General features: G+C 39.1%; 1 protein-coding gene across 1 annotated transcript in view; it reads right to left on the bottom strand.

Annotated features, from left to right (window-relative positions):
• gmds (GDP-mannose 4,6-dehydratase) overlaps positions 1 to 23,253 on the bottom strand; it is a 625,969-nt gene that overhangs the window by 87,812 nt on the left and 514,904 nt on the right. The window contains exon 8 of the mRNA XM_048547800.2: positions 19,036 to 19,154. Coding sequence (XP_048403757.1) covers positions 19,036 to 19,154 — 119 coding nt within the window. The remainder of the gene's footprint in view (positions 1 to 19,035; positions 19,155 to 23,253) is intronic.

Genomic DNA, 23,253 nt, shown 5'->3' with positions numbered 1-23,253 from the left:
AGCTATTAGCTTTCTTCACTGTCTGCTGTACATTCATGCTTACTTTCATTGACTGATATACAAGAACACCTAAATCTCGTTGTACTTCCCCTTTACCTAACTTGGCTCCATTTAGATAGTAATCTGCCTTCCTGTTCTTGCCACCAAAGTGGATAGCCACACATTTATCCACATTAAACTGCATCTGCCATGCATCCGTCCACTCACCTAGCCTGTCCAAGTCACACTGTATTCTCAAAACATTCTCCTCACATTTCACACTGCCACCCAGCTTTGTGTCATCAGCAAATTTGCTGATATTGCTTCTAATGCCTTCACCTATGTCATTAATGTACATTGTAAACAGCTGCGGTCCAAGCACCGAACCTTGCGGTAACCCACTGGTCACTGCCTGCCATTCCGAAAGGGACCCGTTTATCACTACTCTTTGCTTCTTGTCAGCCAGCCAATTTTCATATCAAGTCAGTATTTTGCCCCCAATACCATGTGCCCTAATTTTGCTCACTAATCTCCTTTGTGGGACTTTATCAAAGGCTTTCTGAAAGTCCAGGTATACTACATCCACTGGCTCTCCCTTGTCTATCTTCATAGTTACACCCTCAAAAAATTCCAGAAGGTTAGTCAAGCACTATTTCCTCTTCGTAAATCCATGCTGACTCTGACCTATCCTGTTACTGCTATCCAAACAAGTGGTAATTTCATCCTTTATAACTGATTCCAGCATCTTTCCCACCACTGACGTCAGACCAACCAGTCTATAATTCCCTGTTCTTCTCTCTCCCTCCTTTCTTGAAAAGTGGGACAACATTTGCCACCCTCCAATCCACAGAAACTGATCCTGAATCTATAAAACATTGTAAATGATTACCAATGCGTCCACGATTTCTAGAGCCACCTCCTTAAGTACTCTGTGATGCAGACCATCAGGTCCCAGGGACTTATCAGCCTTCAGACCTAACAGGCTATCCAACACCATTTCCTGCTTAATATAAATTCCCTTCAGCTCATCCATTACCCTAGGTCCTTCAGCCACTATTACATCTGGGAGATTGTTTGTGTCTTCCCTAGGGAAGACAGATCCAAAGTACCTATTCAACTCTTCTGCCATTTCCTTGATCCCCATAATAAATTCACCTGTTTCTGTCTTCAAGGGCCCAATTTTAGTCTTAACCATGTTTTTTTCTTTTCACATACCTAAACAAACTTTTACTATCCTCCTTTATATTTTTGGCCAGTTTTGTCTTCACACCTCATTTTTTCTCTGCGTATTGCCCTTTTAGTTATCTTCTGTTGCTCATTAAAAGTTTCCCGGTCCTCTGGTTTCCTGCTCATCTTTGCTACGTTATACTTCTTTTTTATCTTTATACAGTCCTTAACTTCTCTCGTCAGCCACGGCTGCCCCTGCCTCCCCTTAGGATCTTTCTTCCTCTTTGGAATGAACTGATCCTGCATCTTCTGCATTATATCCAGAAATACCTGCCATTGTTGTTCCACTGCCATCCCTGCTTGGGTATTGTACCACTGAACTTTGGCCAGCTCCTCCCTCATAGCTCCATAGTTCCCTTTGTTCAATTGCAATACTGATATTTCCGATTCTCCCTTCTCCCTCTCAAATTGTAGATTAAAACTTATCATATTACGGTCACTACTTCCTAATGGCTCCTTTACTTCAAGGTCCCTGATCAAATCCGGTTCGTTGCACAACACCAGATCCAGAATTGCCTTCTCCCTGGTAGGCTCCAGTACAAGCTGTTCCAAGAATCCATCTCAGAGGCACTCCACAAACTCCCTTTCTTGGGGTCCAGTACCATCCTGATTCTCCCAGTCTACCCGCATGTTGAAATCTCCGATAACAACTGTAGTAATACCTTTGCGACAGGCCAATTTCAACTCCTGATTCAACTTACATCCTACATCCAGACTACTGTTTGGGGGCCTGTAGATAACTCCCATTAGGGTCTTTCTACCCTTAGAATTTCCTAGCTCTATCCATACTGAATCTACATCTCCTGATTCTGTGTCCCCCCTCACCAGGGACTGAATATCATTTCTCACCAACACAGCCACCCCACCCCCTCTGCCCGTCAGTCTGTCCTTTCGATAGCATGTATAGCCTTGAATATTCATTTCCTAGGCCCTGTCCACTTGAAGCCACGTCTCAGTTATCCCCACAACATCGTACCTGCCAATTTCCAACTGAGCCTCAAGCTCATCCACCTTATTTCTTATGCTTTGTGCATTCATATATAATACTTTTAATTCATTACTCCTGTCGCCCTTCCTATCAAGCCCTATTTCACTTGGCCATACTGTACGATCCCTTCTTGAGTTTTCCACTCCGTTGATTCTGTTGTCTTTCTTAACTTCTCTTACTCTCACTTTCCCTTTAACTTCATGCTTAAATTTCCAGTTTGTTCACCCCCCCCCCCCCCCCCCCGCCACCCCACTACTTAGTTTAAACACACCTGTGTTGCAGTGGCAAACCTGCCTGCCAGAATGCTGGCCCCCCACCTATTAAGGTGCAACCTGTCCCTCTTGTATAATTTATCCTTACTGCAAAACATACTCCAGTGATCCAAGAATGTAAATCCTTGCTCCCTGCACCAGTTCCTCAGCCACACAGTAAGTGTGGTAATACCTTATAACACTTTATCCATGACAGATATTAAACTTAATGACCTGCAGTTTCCTGTATTCTGTCTCCATCCCTTTATAATTAGTGGACCAGTCACTCTGTGCCTGCTGTGAAGAAATGAAATGGCCCAAGGGGAAGCTTGGGACTTAGGAAACAAAAGGAATCCTTCCATCAAATCCTGAGGACTGGGTCAATTGAAACGTTTCCCCGGTACTTCTTTCTTCTCCATCCATAACACCAGTTTTATTTTTGTCTGTCTATGTCTGTATGTGTAGATGGGGTTCAGAGTTTTAGTTAAAAGAGTTCAATGCTGACCACTCATAATTGTTGATCTGTGATTAGGATCCATTTATTTATAATAAATAGTAGGTTTTTTGCTAAGTTGAGAAACCTGGTCGATGTTTTCTGTTAAACTACGACAGGTGAATTGGGGACCCTATGCACTTTGGAAAAAAAATGCTAAACTTTTGTGATTGAAATGACAGGGCTTAATTTGTGAAGTGTAACCTAGGATAAAATCCAGCAGAAGCTGAGGACTTGCCAGCCCTCAGCTCCAACAATTAGCTCAATTGTGTTCCTATTGATTGCAATTTTTCTGGTCTCACCCACACATTGAGTACCTGATTTATATCAATTTCTAGAATGTTACTTGTACTCTCTACAGTGAAGTCTGATGCAAACTACTTGTTCACTTCATCCACCATTACTTTATTTTCCTTTATTAATTCCCAAGATTCACTGGGAGGACCAACATTGTCCTAGTTAATGCTTCTCATTTTTAAATACAGAAGTTCTCACTAAATACTTTTATGTTCCTACTAGCATTCTCCTCTCATTTGTCCTCCTTTTTTTTTAGCTATTCTTTCTTTTTTAATATTCTGTACAAAACTTTAGTTGGGCCACATTGGGAGTATTGCGTGCAGATAGGTATGATGGGGAGGTCTTGGAGAGGATGCAAAAGAGGCTTACCATTTCAATAGCAACTCCTTTGTCTGGCCAGAGATAATGGGAACTACAGATGCTGGAGAATCCAAGATAACAAAGTGTGGGGCTGGATGAACACAGCAGGCCAAGCAGCATCTCAGGAGCACAAAAGCTGATGTTTCGGGCCTAAACCCTTCATTAGAAATGGGGGATGGGGAGAGGATTCTGAAATAAATAGGGAGAGATGGGGAGACAGACCGAAGATAGATAGAGAAGAAGATAGGCAGAGGGGAGAGTATAGGTGGGAAGGTAGGGAGTTGATGCTCCTGCAACCTTCGGGTTGTTCACCTGCACATCTGCCAATGTAGTATACTGCATCCGCGTTACACGTTGTGGCTTCCTCTACTTTGGGGAAACCAAGTGGAGGCTTGGGGACCACTTTGCAGAACACCTACACTGTTTCCAATAAACAACTGCACTTCCCAGTCACGAACCATTTTAACCCCCCTCCCATTCCTTAGACAACATGTCCATCCTGGGCCTCCTGCAGTGCCATAACGATGCCACCCGAAGGTTGCAGGAACAGCAGTTCATATTCCACTTGGCAACGCTGCACCCCAATGGTATCAATGTGGATTTCACAAGCTTCAAAATATCTCCTCCCCCCACCGCCCCCAAGGCATCCCAAGACCAGCCCAGCTTGTCCCCGCCTCCCTAACCTGTTCTTCATCTCACCTATCCCCTCCCCACACCTCAAGCCACACCTCCATTTCCTACCTGCTAACCTCATCCCGCCCCCTTGACGTGTCCATCCACCCCAGACTGACCTATCCCCTCCCTACCTATACTCTCCTCTCCAGCTATCTTCTCCTCTATCCATCTTCGGTCTGCCTCCCCCTCTCTCCCTACTTATTTCAGAAACATCTCCCCATCCCCCTTTTCTGATGGAGGATTTTGGCCCAAAACGTCAGCATTTGTGCTCCTAAGATGCTGCGTGGCCTGCTGTGTTCATCCAGCTTCACACTTTGCTATCCTTTGTCTGTCCATTTGTCTTTCTCTCTCTTTGGGCTCTATCCTATCGTTTACTCATTACCCCACCCACGTCCCTACCTTCTGCACATAAACTGACATTTTCCCAGCTACTATCAGTTCTGAGGACCTGAAACATTAACGTTGTTTTCTCCTTCACAGATGCTGCCAGAGCTGCTGAGATTTTCCAGCAACATTGTTTTTGTTACCAGGATGATGCCTGGATTGAAGCATATTAGCTCTAAGGAAAGTTTAGACAAACTTGGATTGTTTTTGCTACAACATTGGAGGTGGGGGGAGGGGGGGGGGGTTGTCCTGATAGAATTATGATAGGCAGAGATAGAGTGGACAGTCGGAGTCTTTTTCCCAGGGTGGGAATGTCAAGTAGTAGGGGAAATAGGTTTTAGATGAGGGGACGAAAGTTTAAAGGAGATGTGCAAGGGTAGTAGGTGTCTGGAATGCACGGTCTGGGGAGGCCGTTGAAGCAGATATGATAGCAATGTTTAGAAGACATTTACACAAACAATGGACAGGCAGGGAATTGCGGGATAAAAACCACGTGCAGGCAGATGGGATGATTTTAGAATGGCATCATGGTCAGCACAAACATGGTGGGCCAAAGGTACTGTTCCTGTGCTGTACTGTTCTATGTATTTTCGGATCTGGCACCAATCTTTGCACAATTTTATGCTTTATCTTTAAATTTGATATTAACTTTAAAATTGTTTAGTTTTTGCCATTATTTATGATTAAAATGCTATTTTTGGACCTTCCATTCTCTCCTCAACCTAGATGCAAAATTCAATCATGTTATGATCACTGCAATTTAGGGGCAGATTCACTCAGAAATTATTGATTAATCCTAGTGAGTTTTGAGATTTGTAGCTCTGGTTGAGTTTCTGGATGTGAGTTTGCTCGCTGAGCTGGAAGGTTCGTTTTCAGACATTTTGTCACCATTCTAGGTAACATCATCAGTGAGCCTCCGATGAAGCGCTGGTGTTATGTCCCGCTTTCTACTTATGTTTAGGTTTCCTTGGGTTGGTGATGTCATTTCCTGTTCTTTTTCTCAGAGGGTGGTAGATTGGCTCCAAATCACTGTGTTTGTTGATGGAGTTCCAGTTGGAATGCCATGCTTCTAGGAATTCTCGTGCACGTCTCTGTTTGGCTTGTCCTAGGATGGATGTGTTGTCCCAATCAAAGTGGTGTCCTTCCTCATCTGTAAGGATACTAGTGATAGTGGGTCATGTCGTTTTGTGGCTAGTTGATGTTCATGTATCCTGGTGGCTAGCTTTCTGCCTGTTTGTCCAATGTAGTGTTTGTCACAGTTCTTGCAAGGTATTTTGTAGATGACGTTCGTTTTGCTTGTTGTCTGTATAGGGTCTTTTAAGTTCATTAGCTGCTGTTTTAGTGTGTTGGTGGGTTTGTTGGCCACCCTGATGCCAAGAGGTCCGAGTAGTCAGGCAGTCATTTCCAAAATGTCTTTGCAGGGGAGAGTGGTTATGGTTTCTGGGCCCATTTTGTCTGTTTGTTTGGGTTTGTTGCTGAGAAATCGGCGGACTGTGTTCATTGGGTACCCGTTCTTTTTGAATACGCTGTATAGGTGATTTTCTTCTGCTCTTCGTAGTTCCTCTGTGCTGCAGCGTGTGGTGGCTCGTTGGAATAATGTTCTAATGCAGCTTCGTTTGTGGGTGTTGGGATGGTTACTCCTGTAGTTCAGTATTTGGTCCGTATGTGTTGTTTTCCTGTAGACGCTGGTTTGATTAATCTATTTCATTGCACAATGCCAAGTCAAATGTTGTACAGTCGCATTGAAAAATTGCTTCCTTATTTCATTATAAATACCTTAGCTCTACATGGAAGGGCATAATTCCCAAAGTTATGCACTGGAAATTATGAAAACACATCTTGCTGGAGTACATTCATTTTAATAATTTGAAATCTGAGATCAATATATTTCTTCTCATGAAGGATGCTGTGGAATATGGAGTCAGTTGTGGTTTGATGGAGTTAGATACAGATCAGCCATGATCTCACTGATTTGGTCTATTCCCGTAACTAGGTTATCTGAATCCCAGCGTTTCCTACCTCTAAACACCAGCAACTGCCTAGATTTTAAGAAAAAAATTTAGTAATTTTTCTTTCTTGCTTGGGTTAAAAGGTATTAAAAAATATTGACTGCAGAGCAGGAGTCAGCATGAGTCGTGGTAGGTTGGAAGGAACCAATTCCAGAGTTTGGTTCGATATGGATCAGCATTTTTGTTGTCATTGGTTCCTGTTAAATCATTTATATATGGAAAAATTCAATGCAGAAAATTAATAAAATAATTTGGAGGAAAATATTTTATGAAACTTTATTTAGTTGGCCTAAATACTTTTATTCCCTGAACAGCAGATACATTGCAGTCATTTTAAGCAATGTAAATAAGGAGGTTCACTCGGTGCTGTAGGGCAATGCCATAGAAACATGTAATTTCTTTGAAGTAAAAGAAATACATCTTAAGGGGATATTTGACGATCCACGTCACTCACGTCTACAGCTTACAATTTGCCAGGATACAGACAAAGATGATCTATAATCCATGGCTTCATCCTGTGATTCTGTCCGTGATACGTAGAAATACTATGCAGTTTCACTCTTACATATGTAGTTCCACTATGACGTATGTGCATATGTCAGTAACAGTAGGTGATGGTTTTACATATGTTTGATATACATAGTGACAAGCTCTCAAAGGAGCATCAGTGCAAGTAATCCAATTGGACAATTAGGAAATTATAGTTTTTGAGCAAGTGCACTACCAGAGGTGATTTTTCAGATAATCTCCACCTTACAAATATCTTAATTGCCTCAACCTCGCAGCACCATGCTTTTGCTTGTTCTGAGGTTAATCTAACTTTTTAATTAGCATGACTGAAAGGAAGTAAATATGCTTTTGGACCAGTAATCTTTGTAATTTATGCACTAGACATTAAGTACCTGAGCATATTTGATCAACTGAACATGTGTGAGGAAAAGTACAGGTTTGATTATTCTGAATTATTTCTCAAACAGATAATCCTCTTCACGTGAACTTCCTGTGTGCACTGAGCCCAGGTAATGCAATGTAGCCACATGTAGACCTACTGTCTTTGATGTTTTTCAAATATTTGTGTGTGTACCTTCCAGAATTGATTGGAAAAAATATTTCTGTTTGCCACCCAAATGAATTGAAATATCCAACAGGTTATCCTGACAGGTATTCTGGTGGTATCTACATTGTGTATATTTTTGTTTCGTTAACATTTATTGTTTCAAGCTCAACAATGAACTTGTTTATCAACTTGAGATCATTAACTACAATGGCTTTGTAATATCAAGAGGAATTTATAAACTAATACATGAATTTTCTCTCCTCTGGTTTCAGTTACATCCCAAAGGAGTAAGCTATTTGGCTATTTCAGTTTCAACCACTAGATCTTAACTTGGTCTCATTTGTGGTGAGTATTAAGTTACACAATTGCACAGGGGGTGTGGGTGTTGGACCGATGGATTGTTCACAAGTCCGGTGCAATGATTCTGAAGCTTACACGCAAATTGCGTTTGGGTCAAAGTTAATGCTTTTCTGCTGATTTTCTGGAAAATCAAGTTTAAACAGATATAGTGCTGATAAATAAACAAACTTCAACTTGTGCTAGCTGTGGCATAGTTGCGTGAAAGCAATCTCAATCACAGGGTAGTGAGTTCAAGTCCCACTCCATGGCTTGAGCACAAAAATTGTATTGATATTCAAGTACAATGCCAGGGAGCACTGCTCCATCAGTGATGCTGTTTCTCGGATGAGATGTTAAACCAAATCCCCATATCCTTACTCATGTGGATGTAAGAGATCCCTTGGCACTATTTCAAAGAAGTGTAGGGGAGTTAACCTTGACATCCTGACCAATATTTGCTCCTCAAACAACATCAGAAAAAATAGAATATCTGGCCATTATCAAACTGCTGTTGTGGGAGTTTGCTGTGCGCAAATTAGCTGTGGCATTTTCTACATTCCAACAGTGACCACACTTCAGAAAGTACTTCATTGGGTGTAAATGGTTTTGAGAGTCTGGAGATTATGTAAAGCACTGTATAAGTTGAAGTCTTGCCTTCACAGGTAAATAAAACATTTTTCACTCTTGGATACCACACTATAACATAATAAAACATTCTGTGCATCTTTCATGCCTACTTTATTGAATGGGAAACACCGACATATCTTTGGACATGATCCAGGAAGTATTAAGAAATACACAATCAAAAGACAAAATGAAGTTGATTTGCATAATTTTTTCATTAGCTGATCCCTCTCCAATTGTGCTTAGTTGTATAGTCTAATTATAAACCTAATCACACTCATTTAAACATTGTTTTCAATGTGCTACAAATGTCAGTAATAAATCCACAGCTCTGTACAGAAAGTAAGAATTTTGACCTACTTTGCACAATTTTATTGTTTCAACTTTTTAATTGTAAATGTTTGCTGTTCTATTTATAATTATATACTTTCATGCATTTTAATAGTTTTCAGTTGGAAGTTGATTATTCTGCTTCGTACATTTTTAATTACATTCATCACCACATTCTGGACATGAGCATTAAAGAAAGTTTGTGAAAGTGTGACAAGTAGTTTTCAAAGTACAGTCATTAAACATATAATGGCAAGAGCAGTATAGACATAGGTGCACACTACTAGTGATTTCTAATGTAAAGATTTTAGATTTTATATATAAAAACATATTCATGCATATATGCAAAATTTACACTACATTTAGTTTGTTCTATAATCCGTGAACTGATACAAGCATTACGTGAAAAAGTGAAACATCTACATTTATGTGCACAACCAGTTAACTTAAAAAGCATAACGCCCTTTCTCAATACAAAGAGCAAACATATAAATTAAAACTTAGGAGTACATTTTAGATGCTATTACTTCTGATTTAATCAACCACATCTTCCCCCTGACATAAAGACTATATAATATAATGCATCAGAATTTAGAACTCTGGAAGGCCTTGCTGAATTAAGGGCAGTAATTACATACAACAAAGCAAATCTTACAAAACAATCTTGCTGAGACAGTTCCCACTTAATGTAACATGTCATTTTGGATTGAACTCCAGTGCTCTTCATTTCAGTATATTATCTTGATATTCGAGTGAGGCAGTGCTCCAGTTGTCATGGATTTTGTAACATATTCTTGTAGTTACTCAAAAAATGATTCTTTGGAATCTTACCTGAAGTATCATGGATTGACACTTACATGCTAACGTTTATTTAACAAGACTTTCCAACGTGCACAACTGAAGATACATTTGGACTGATGACAAAGGAAGAGAACCAAGAAGACTTAGAGAGAGTGTTTCAGGGAACTGGCATAATTTCGGAAAGCTCTCCCAACGATGGTAGTGGGAGAATAGATAAGCCACACAGTAGGCCATAATCAGTGCAAAGAATACATGAGGGTGCAAGATGCAGAGAAGAATGTGGGCTCAAGAGAGATTTGAAGAGGAGGATGAAGATTTCTGCATAAGTGTATTTGGGGACAACAAAAGTTACAATGGGTTTTTGAAACAGACAGGATGTGTGTTATGGAGTTCTGAATGAATTGAATTTTACGTACACTGGATCAGGGAAGGTTAACAATTGAAGCATTGGCACAATTAACATCAGAAATAAATAAAAACATTAATAAGGGTTATCATTATTTCTGGTAGTGAGGTAGGAGTGAAGGTGAAAAATATGTCTTGAAAATGGAAGTAAACAGGTTTGGGACCTAGACCACAACACTTCTTAAAGATATAGACAGTTTCCATTTTAATTTCATTAATGCTAGCTTAGACTGTGATACATTCCATGAAAGAATATTAAAAAAAATGGTGGAATAATATTGGGAACTCTTTTGGTCATTGTGTCACAACATCATAAATATAGTTGTGAGGATTTCATGTACTCATTATTTCTTTTGTAATTGTAAGGCTGTTCTTAACAAAAATTCTAAAATCAGTTCTGTAATAAATGTTCAATTTTTACCATCATAATAGTTCAGATAATCAAATTATACTCCCGACCATTTTTATATTTTCAAGGGTAAACTTAAAACAACCACAGTTTGGCTCCGAGTTAACTCCGGAAAAGACTTCCAGCCATTTTAGTTCACTTAAATGAATACAGATAATTTAGTTTGAAAAGACAAAAACTGATACAAGTGCGATTACACCACTACTCGCCAAGAGTATATTGGTTTTAACACGTATATCATATACATATACGTATATTGCACAACTCAAAAGACATCCTTTACTCACAATCTATATGTAAAAATGTTTACCAATCATGTTCAAGTTAATTCTGCATATTATGCATATACATCTGAATCAAAGGATGATAGCATTATTTAATTCTATCATGGAAGTGATGAAAGAACCAAGAGAAAAGCATTTGCGGGTGGGGAAGATCCAAAGCTTCTTGGGGAGATAGGAAGATGGTGGCATTTCATTTTCTTTATTCTTGTAGGGGACATGGGCATCACTGGCAAGGTTTGCGCTTGCTAATAATTATCGCTAGTTTGCCTTAAATTGATTGGCTGTCATGGCCATTTCAGAGGGCAGTTAAGAGTGAACTGCATTATAAACTGAACTATGGGTCTTCAGTCCAGACCTCAAAGATGGCAGAATTCCTTCCCTAAATGACCTTAGTGAACCAGATCAGTTTTTACAACAATCAATGATAGTTTGTCACCATTACCAGCTTTTCCTAACTGAGTATCATTACTACTATGCCATCAGAATTCACATGACACCAGGTTATGGTCCAACAAGTTTATTTGAAATTGCAAGCTTTCAAGTTCACTTCACCTGACAAAGCAGCAGCACTCTGAAGGCTTGTGATTACAAATAATACTGTTGGACTATTAACTGTGATCTCTGGTCTTGTCCACCCCAGTCTAACACCAAACCTTCATATCATATTCGGTCATCATTAGACTGTTTGTCATTTGTTATTTCTTTGTTGTGTTCTTTGTTACTGAATTCATATTTCATCGTCTGCAAAATGGAATTTGAACACATTTTTCTCGAATATTAACCTCAGGTTCTGGATTATGACCAGTGACTTGACCACAAGACACTATTTCTCCACAAATGGCATAGTAGCAATGATACTCACTTAGGAAAAGCTGGTAATGGTGACAAACTATCATAGATTGTCATAAAGACACCAAAAACATCTTCAACTAAACTGAGCCAAATTGCCACTGTACAGTGAACAACTATGTGCTCTAAATTCAAGTATGTTGTTGGGCCCAGGTGTTTCGGAACAGGCAAGGTCAAGCAAAATGTCCCACCTTCCATCTTCCAAAGCCAAATCCCCAAAAATAAAATGTATCACTCAAAAGCAAGAAAGCATCTCCAGATAAAGTGGTTAAGAAAGTATATAATCTGGTTGTCATCATTTATTTGCTGAGAGGACAAGAAAACAGAATGTTCAAGAAATTGAAGTAATAAGTCCAGCCACTTCTGTGCAGATCTACAGGCTAAATAGGAAGCAAATTCCACTCTCACAAATTGAAGATAAGGTGAATACAACACCACAAATGACAACACTAAAAAGAGGCAGAGATAATGGGAACTGCAGATGCTGGAGAATCCAAGATAACAAAGTGTGAAGCTGGATGAACACAGCAGGCCAAGCAGCATCTCAGGAGCAAACTCTCTGATGAAGGGTCTAGGCCTGAAATGTCAACTTCTGTGCTCCTGAGATGCTGCTTGGCCTGCTGTGTTCATCCAGCTTCACACTTTGCTATACTAAAAAGAGGCAAACAACTTGTAGAAATCCAAGATACTGCAAATAAATAAGACCATCTTCAGTAAAAGGAACCACACCAACAACTATAAGGAATAGAAATCCTTTGTGAAGGGAATACCAGAGATTAAAGATTCTCCAGCTTGAGAAAGAACTACAGATCTCTGACGATCAACACGGTCAAAGTTAACTAATTTCTACACAACAAACTATCATTCTCCAAATCCAAAGAGAACCAAATTTGGGAAGAATAGTGGAACCATCAGATTGTGTAAATTTGTAAAGTCAAAGATTTGGGGGAAGATGGGGTAGCAGTAGTGTACATGAAAATGGATAAAACAAGCATAAAGTGATGGAAAAATACATGGAGGAAGATATTGTAGAAGGGTATGGAAATGCTAAAACTTGATTGAATAAACAGTACCCTTGTGATGATGCCATGTGGACTTGGTCAGGGATTAAAGAGGGAGCACAGAAGAGACAGACTTGAGTTGGTATGTTCCAAACTGTCTCCCTAGTATGTGAGTCATATTCATATTATCTGGAAATAGTTGCAGATTGCAATTAACTTCTTCTAGTTAGACTAGAAAGGTGGCCTTTCTTATTTTTGCTATACCATTTCAGGCTTGATGAAACCCATGCACACAACAAAGGTGACTGTGTCATGAACATTGATCCATCTGGCTTCGTGCAGGCAGGAGATACTTTTCACACCTCTTGGTTTAATGTTTCATAAGGGAGATCAATGTAAATGAGAGCTGAATGCAATTTATTTTCTCTTAACAGAGATAGGCAGGCAGACCAAGCACTCAATTTCTGAGAATTGCAAGCATGGCTAGTTTCCAACGTTCCATTGATAGCATGCATAATTTTATAAGCCCAATATTGAGATACATCATACCTGAAGGAGATTCCACACCTTGATTCTGTGGGCAATGACTGAGCCGGTTACATACGAACTACCATGTTAAACCAAAGGGAGGCCCTGGGCCTTTCTTTTTATTAATATGGTGTTTGATTCCAGTGCACAACTCACATAATAATGAATATAATGAGGGTCACGTTGCCACATGCAAAGTCATTGAGCAGACAATTGATGCACTTGATCAATGCTATTGCAGTACTTATCAGAGCATGTGATCTTATGGCAAGATTTGCTTTAGCCTTCTGCATACTGCACAACATCAATACCAAGAAACCATGATCAATGTTGCCATCGACTATGAGGTGACCAGCTCAGAAGGACGAGGATCAAGAGGAGGAGCAAGTCAAGAAGAATGAAAGGAGGGAGTAGGCAACCAATACTCTTCCTGCCTGATCAGGTTGTCTGAGACGTAATTATCTGACTGTGACATTGGTGAACACAAATATCTCACTTGTTATTCATCGACAGTCCTATTACTTTACCTTACATTACCAACAATCATAATGTCCTTTTGGTCACAACTCTGAAATGAAAAGCTTCACTATACAAGTATTCTGAAACAAAATGATTAATCAAGTATCCAAAACAATTTGCAATTGTCAATGAAATACCCTTTTCATCTGGGCTTATTATTCTAGTGCATGTAGACAGTGCAAATGGCTAGTGGAAGGCTGCAGATTCTTAGTAGGGAATGTTGCAGATTGTCATGAAGACAACATTGAGCACCTCTATCCCTACAATGCCTGGATTCAAAATGCACTGATCTTGCCAGTTTGCACTAGGCCGGTGACAGACAACTACAAGAGCACTGCCAGAGTAGTGGAAGTATGTATGTTGTCATCCTGAGAGAGGGTGTGCTGTTGTCTCTGCCCCAGGGCATTACACAAGCCATCGTTGCATGACTTCATTCTAAGATTTCTGTTCAGCAAGCAGGTGCAGGGTGGTTTCTGCTGCAATAGAAGCTGAGAAATCAGCCATAAGCTGCTGCATGATGGGTTGGTACACAAGTATTCTCATTGAGGTCACAATCAATTACGACTGAAAAGGATGGGTTCCAAGATCTGTGCAAAGCCCTGTTCTAAATAGACACCAGATTCTTCCTTCTTTCTTGACACTGACTGTAGTGGCAGATTCCAAGTGCACAAAGCAACACAGTGTACATATCTACCAGTTTTCACCTATATGCCACTGTCATGACCAGTTTAACTGCAAAATAAATTTAATGATATTTTTAGTTAGCAGCCGTAGTTAATTGAAGTTAACATGTAGTTACTAGTTCACCAGAATTATCAAGGAACCAATTATGCAGGCATTCTTCAGTGAAAGTAACTGAAACTTTATGACTAACTCTGAGAAAAATAACAAAGACACAATATCAATTATACACCATACAAACATGAGGAAGTTAAATATTTAAAACGTGTCCAATACAAAAGAAATAAACAGAATGTGCATTTCAAGTCTTGAGGGTGTGCTAGCAGTCTAAGATGCTAATCTGAATCCACGGTTATTTGGTAGTTTTCCGGACCACCTGCAACCATGAATATTACAGATATTGTTGAGTTCTCCAATTTGTATTGCCAGTATTTGCTTTGTATTTCCTGAGTGAAAACAGACAGAGAGGGAGTGAAGAAGAATGAAAGCAAAAGACAGAAAGACAGAAAGACAGAAACCAAGCGCAGTAGAAACAGCCAGAGCCAGCAAATGGAAAATATATCTCTTCCTTTTTTCCTCACATGAATGAAAAGGCAAAAACCCAGGGAACTTAAAATCAACTATCAAAAATAAGAATGTTATATATGTAGACTGATAGTCAATGTCTTATCATTGCTAAACTCAGACAAACTCTAAGAAATAGCCTCTGATCTTGTGGCCTGGACATTTAATCTAAAGAACATTGTTTATGCAGTTGTATTTCTCTAAACAAAGTATCTGTGTCAATCTGCCTTTTGTCTGTCTTAATCAAGAACGAGTGCACAGATTTTTGAGGTTTTTGAACGGTAATAGTTTAAGTTACATAGTAGTAAATTAGAAATCCTTTCTTTATTTCTTCCTTCCATTGAAAATAGGTGTGTTACAATAGAGCATTGTTTTAAACCAACAACGAAACCTGGTGGTGAACTGCTTTTGTCCTGAGTTGCAGTCAATTGAACAAACTGGGCACTTTAACGTCTACTTGGGATTTTATGCATTGTGGTATGTCTTCTGGAACAGTGGGACATGAGCATCGGTGGACTCTTCTCAATAAACTGCAACAGCAATGAATGATGGTGTTTCTTCTTCCTCAGGTATGAGTCATAACCGATTGAGATTGTTGTTAGTTCAGTGAGGTGTGTGATCAAACAAGCAGGATCGGGGACTTGTGGTTCAGTTAATAAAATTAAACATTTAAAGGTGCATCCATTGAATTCACGAGAGTGATCACAGTCATTGAGCCTTCTTGAGGTATCCAGGTCCTTGGCACGAGACTCCTATTATAAACTGTGACAGATGTTTGCTCCTCCAGGTTTTTGCACTATGTTTACAGGGTCTCATAGCCTGCTGTGAAAAAGAAGGCATATCTCTTTTCCTCTCACTTGCACCAGGGTTTCAGTGCAGCATCTATCCTCCATCCCTTATTGTTCCATTGATCATTCTTCTTGCAGGTTAAAGGCTCTTCCCTAACTACTTCCAGAAATGGCTTCTTCCAGAATGCACCTCCACATTAACAGTGTGCATAAGTGGTGCTTAAACCTCTACTGTGGCATAAAGTCACTCAACGGTATTTTCAACATTGAACTGCATGCTACAATCATTTAAAATTAGCAGGCTACACAATATTTGCATGCTGTTGCATCACAGCCTTCATGTTTTATTCAGAGACTGTCAAATTTTGTTTCTGTTTTGTTCAGTAGGCCTTCACTATGACTGAAAATTGGCAATGTGAGGCAATTCACCCTTCAATATCCCATTCTGCCACATTTGACCTGAGTTTCAAAAAGAAACTTATCCTTCACCAAGCAATTCCTCTTCCCCAAATACATTGCAAAGACAGAATCACCAAGTTGGGAAATACAGGTGTGAACTTATCCACTACCATTCTATGGCACATTGCCAGCCGAAAAACCATGGTTTAAAAAAAAGCAAAATGTTAAGAAGCTTTAGATAAAGCACCACAGTGTATCATCCATTATTGCTGTAAAACATAACTGGCTGCTGTCATGAACCACAAAGGGTCTCAGGTTAAGAGAAAAGCAAATATGAAACGAGTAGAAACAATACTATTCTGTCCTTAGGCTAATCTACTAAATTTAACATCAACAGTGATTTGGGGCCATTAGGAGTTCAACTGTGTGCTTACATGTACTATGAGCACATCAAAGAAACATGTTGTGCAGACCTGTCAGCCCCTGTTGAAGGCGGGATTAAACCACACAGTTTGATAGAAATAATGGTAAATACCCTGTGCACTAAGGAATGTTTAGCATTTAAGAAGTATTGACGACTTATTGTGGTAGAAGTAACTAGAATGAAAGTGACTATTCAGTGACATCCTTAATATATAAATATGATATATATAAATATATATATATATATACACACACACACACACACACATATGTAGTCACCTTACAAATCAAATAGTTTGTACGCACATATTTAATGTATTTCATGTGCAAAGTAAATAGAACAATCCTGGCCATTAATCAAAGCGATGGCAGAAAGTACTTGCTGTTCTATTGGAAATAAAAATTGTGTGTGTACATTGAAGTCATTTTACCTTGGGCAAGAAGCAGTTTAGCTGTCCTCACACACACCCAATGTGCGAAATGAGAGTTCATATGGTACGTGGTTTATTGATGAGGCATGAAGAATTGTAATGATTTTATATAAAAAGTAATTTTGTAAAAGCTAACTAAATTCAGACACGTTTATAGATATATAATCGGTGCACGTAAGTGCGTCTTGCCAGTTAAATCAAACTGTCGAAGACAGTACATCATTCTAATTAGATCGAGAGTCACCAATAAAAGCAAGTTTATATTGGTATTGGTTCTGTCACCAAAGGAAACTGCCCATGCATTAACTCACACTGTTTACATTGCCAAAATAGCTTTACTGTTTCAGTGACAGAGATTGTCAATCTGGAAAAATGCAGAATAACAATTTCGTTGTGAAAATAATGAAACTAATTGCTGCATTGCAAAAGTGGGAATCCAACCCAGGTGAATAGCTCAAGCATAACTGAAACTAAACAAGTTTCAATGCGATGGAAATAAATGATAATTATCTGCTTTTCTACTGAACAAGCAAAGATTTATGAGTACACACATTAAAATTTGAACGTTAGTGTTAATGATGCACTGTTTTCTTTTGTTAGGTGTCAACATAAATTTAAGTGAAATTGCACAATTGCTGTGTTGTGATACAAGTAGTTAATAATCCAATAACTGCTAAACAGTCATACACATATATACTATCCACCCATATTTAAAAATAATCAAAATATTTGCAGTGTGCTTTTGAGGTTTATCCAGGTCAATTTTTTTCTCTTTTTACAAGCAGAGGAGCCCAGGGAACATTGGTGTTGATGAATGAGTTGTAATATACAGATGGAATGGCTTGAAAGTAAGCTATGTGCCCACATCTCAAATTACGGTTGAAATATATAGAATAGAATACAGACTCCGAGCACTTTATTTTATGGAATGGAAAACTAACTTCTTAATTCTTCATAGTCTTTATATCTCAACAGTGACAATGACAACAAAACATTTTAACTAGTACCGATAAGACAAATGCAAATAAATCTGCTGCTGCTCTTTTACTCCAAGTAAAAACAAACGTGAAACTTCAAATTTTTTTGTCAAGAACCTATGAATGAAAAGCAATCAAGACCCTCACCGTGCACTGTACTGGGAAATCGAATGCAAGGAATTCAACTGAAGGACTCGACCTAATGGTCATCTTTCACTCTGAATGACCATACTCAATTGCCTATTACAACACATGATAGCATTTTTAATAGCTTCAACATACGGCTGCCTCATACTTAAAAACGTGACACCCCAGAGTGCACAGGAATGACAGGATAACTATTAGTCAATTTTGAGTACAATTTTCTAAAAAGAATACATCAGACGAACTATGTATGGGCTATTTTTACTTTTACTTTTGAATAAAGTATTCTTGATTTGTATGGTATTACAATGATTTTTGTCATGTGAACTGCACATAAAAAATAGAAACAAACATTAACACCAAGCAAACAGACACCAAATCCAAGGAAAAGATGTATTTTAGGCACTTTGATTTTATATTAAGTTTACTGTGCCAATGTAAAACATATACCACATGAACTTTATTGCAACCAAACTAGGTTCTCTTCCTGTTAACACAAATGTAAATAGATTCAACATTGAACTATAATCCAAACAATTATAAACATATCCTACTTAATTAAAGAACTACCACTGATTTGTCTTGTTAGGTGATGTAAAGACTGTTTTATAGACTCTACTTAATCATGTTAAATACTTAAAATTTTCATTCATTCCACTTCTACATAGCTTTTCAACAAGTATAAACTGTGAGCAATTTTAGCGTTATCTGGAAACTAATAATAAATTATGAGCTATCAACCTGTAAAAAGATCAAATTAGAAATACAGTAGACCCGTATCTATGAATCAAGCAGTTTTTAGCACATTTTCATACTCACACAATGGTTCTCTCAATGTATTTGAAGGCTTTTTCAACAAATTCTCGAACGCTGTGCACCTCTCCTGTAGCTATTATAAAATCCTCTGGTTCATCCTGTTGCACCATTAACCACATTGCCTGGTAATAGGAGAGAAAAGATAGGAGTGCATCATCCATAATGGCCTTAGCAAAGGTTTAATTCTGTTTTCAGATTAAGATCACAGTACTTCGCATAAACAGGCAGTCGGCATATAATTTGTACATATCAAAAACTGGACTCCATTTAAAGAAGGGTCATTGATAGACATATAAAGGGATGCCAAATCTGATTGATATCACCACAGTATGATTGATTCTTGGCCACTAGCGTATGCATTGCATTTGACTTGTCAACACGGAAAGATTTAAACTCATCTCAATTTCAATCTCAATCTCAATCACACTCACAACCGTGTGGCCAAATTCAGCTTTAACTCCATTTACTAATTTGCTAATTTCACTACCATTGTGGATTGTATCTCACTCAATGACGAGATAGAATACAGGAAGAAAATAGGCACCTTCGTGAAATGGTGATAAAGACAAAACTCTCGCGTCAGCAAAACAAAGGTGTTGGTCATCGATATCAGGAAGCAGAGTGGATGACTTGCCCATCTGTATCAATGGTGCTGAGGTGGATGTGGTCAAGACCTTCAAGTTCTTAGCAGTAAATATTCAACAAGGGGTCCATCCATGTCAACACAACAGTCAAGAAAGCACATCAACACTTCTATTCCAGAGAAGGTTAAGGAAATTTGGCATGTCCACAATGACTCTTACCAATTTTTATAGAAGTACCATCCTATCTGGGTGCATCACAGCTTGGTATGGCAACTGCTATGCCCAAGACCGCAAGAAATTAGAGAGCTGTGAAGGCAACCCAATACCAGCCTTCTTTCCAGTGACTCTGTCTACACTTCCTCCTACCTTGGGAAAGCAGCCAGCATAATCAAAGATCCTTCCCAACCCGGTTATACTCTCTTTTACCTCTTTCATAGGTGAAGATACAAAAGTTTGAAACACTTACCAATTGATTAAAGAACAGCTTCTTCCCCACTGTTATCAGACTTATGAATGGACCTTTCATATATTCAAATTGATCTTTCTCAGCAGCTGTAATGCAATATTCTGCATTCTGTTCTAGTACCCTGATGTTCTTATGCAAGGCATGATTTGTCTGGTTAACACGCAATACAATACTCTTCACTGTATCTCTGTACGTGACGATAATAAATCAAATCACATCAACAAATTCACTTTAATGTGACTAATTGTAGACATATTGTGAAGGCAAGAGGAGGAGAAAATGAGATAACTCGTCAAAGCTGATGCAAACTGAGATCCCAGATCCATGCAATCGCCCACAAATCCTTCATTGAGCAATACTCCAGGTAACCTTGTACTATTTTGCAGACAAAGTAGACTGCAGGGGCTTCCTGCAAACACTCTTCACCACTGAAAAAGCAATCTTGCTAGAAAAAGTTTCAGGTATAACTGTACTATTTAATACTTCACATATGGGCCTTACCCCAAACCCCAAAAATGAAGTGAGTAACCAATATTCATGTGCCAAATATGCAACAAAATACTGCTTTGTATATGCTGTATTTTTTGTTTATTTCTGTATAAAAGGTACCTTTCAGTTTTCTAACATTCAGTGCCCAAAACTACTTTTGCTTTTTTCATAAAAATTCTCTGCCTTCTTTTCATTTCCTGTAGAGGTAATTTGGGGTAAATAATTGCCAAAAAAAAGCAACAACTGAAGTAAAATTCTAGATTTGCACAATGAAACTTGTAGGTTGACATGTTATCAATTACTGCCAACTGGAACTCTGAATCATAGATTATCTTAATTTCTATTATTACTCCATAGCTAGGTTATCCTGACCTGCACATTTGCCAAGAAAAAAAAGCAGAAGTATTTTATAGAGTTACACCTTAAAATAAAATGTAGATGTATGAGTCATACAAGAAATCCTAAACATTCGAAAAGCACAAGTTATTCAGAGGTCTCTGATTGTTCAATTGATAAAAATGTCTAAAATCTGAAAAAAAATACAAAAATCAAGCACAGGGAAAAAATTGGATGAGAGCAAACTCATTTACGTAAGTATTCTACGTTTGGGTTTTAAATAGCTAAGGAATAACTTGAAAGAATTGTACAGATTTTAGTTGATGATATTCAAATGCTTCAGGATGCTATGACAGCATGAAATCTGCTAGAAAGTGAATGTAATTTTTTTCAACACTCTGTTAAAAGGCAAATTTAAGACTAATATTTGGAAGTTACTTTTCATGCAAAGGATGATTAACACATGGAATGAACTTCTAAAGTGGGCATTGGAGATATAATCCCTGGAATTATTTATGAAAGAACTGGGTCCTTAGCATCAAACAAGTGGTGCTGCCTTTTGGGAATCAAAGAACAGTACATACATACAGGAACAGGCCCCTTTGCCCCATAGAGTGGCAACCATGATGGCATTCTAAACTAATCCCATCTGCCTGCACACAGTTCATATCCCTCTCTTTCCTGCCTGTTATATGTCGAAATGCCTCTTAACATTGCTAATGTTTTGCTTGTACCATCTCTGCTGGCAGTGCATTCCGGGCACCTACTATCCTATGTGTAAAAAAAACGTTCCTCACATGTCTTTTAAACTTACCCTCAACACCTTAAATCTACGTACCCTAGCTAATACTAGGGATATTTCTACCCTAGGGAAAAAAGACAGACTATCTACCCTATCCATGCCTCATAATTTTATATACTTCTGTCAGGTCACTCCTTAGCCTCCGACGCTCTTGTGAAAACAATCCACATTTGTCCAATCTCTCCTTGGAGCTAATACACTCCAATACAAGCAACTTCCCAGTAAACCTCTTTCGTACTCTCTCCAAGGCCTCCACATCTTTCCTATAGTGTGGTGACACAACTCCACACAATACTCCAAATGTGCCTAACTGAAGTCTTACACAACTGCCACATAACTTTTGTAGTTAATATCCCAACCATGAGAACAGATTCATTTCTTGTCTGCCACGCCTGAGGGAAACGTCATAAGTTGTACAGGCAGCTGTAGACTCTCAGTACTTGTCAGGCTTACAACAGCCATTTGAAGATGGCACCGATGCCAAGGATGCCATTGTGGAGTATCCCAGCAATTGTTCTGGGAACACCGTGTAACAGAAGGGGCTAAAATTGTATGAGTGGGACACCATAGGGGCAGGATAAGTAGTTAGTAAAGTGAGTTTGGTGAGATACAGCAAGAAATCTCATTAAGCCTCACAGCAATAATCCTTCCAAAGACTTGATGCTACCAGTATTTAGCTAAAAATGCCTAAGATTCAGACCCATTTGTCTGGATACCCATAATCTCAACAATACTCAAAAAGCTCAATATTCTCCAGATCAAACCAACTCACTTGATTGGCACATCATCCATTACGTTAAACATTCACCTTCTGCAGTACCTGTTGATAGGAAAGAATATTGCACTCAGAATCCCACTATCTTGGAATTCCTTGCCCATCTGACCAAAGATCTATGAGTTGAGAACTGGCCTTCTCAGTCTCACGAAGAGCATAGCAAAAACTCACAACCTTATATTTACATCATCCTCAAAACAATGGCCATTGCCACATTATAAGGCAAGCAAGTATGGCAATGGACTTAAATGACTATAATGGAAAATGGGATGATTGAGGCAGGTCTGGGATGGGAAGGGTGTTCACTTTTTTGATGTAATACGTTGCTCATTCAGCTGTTCACATGCTGAGGCCAGGGCCATGGTGGAGCAGATGACACTGCTGCTCAAGGTCAGGTTCCAGATTTTGAAGTAGTCTGGAATGTTGGGGGAGGGGCGGTGGTGTGCTCCTGTATGGTCTGGAACACTGTGCTCAGCACAATTGGAGCAAGCAAGCCATTCCCCCCCCCCCAGTCCCCAACCCACTGAATTCAGGGAAAGAAAGGGCCGATATGGGATTCTTAGCCATTGCTAAGGGTGTCAATTAGGTCCACAAATGAAGCAAGTGACACCGCTACTGCTGAGCTCACTGCAACTTATTGGTAGATCAGGGATATAATAGATGCTGCATCACATTCCTGTATTCTCAGAGGGCCGCTCAGTGAACTGTTGGCTTAGCCAGTGCACTTCCTGGGGAATCCCTCACTGTCAGGCTGTCTGTAGCCGATCAG

This window comes from Stegostoma tigrinum, chromosome 2 (assembly GCF_030684315.1).
Source record: "Stegostoma tigrinum isolate sSteTig4 chromosome 2, sSteTig4.hap1, whole genome shotgun sequence".
NCBI classification, from domain to species: domain Eukaryota; kingdom Metazoa; phylum Chordata; class Chondrichthyes; order Orectolobiformes; family Stegostomatidae; genus Stegostoma; species Stegostoma tigrinum.
This window is presented reverse-complemented; position numbering and strand designations above follow the sequence as displayed.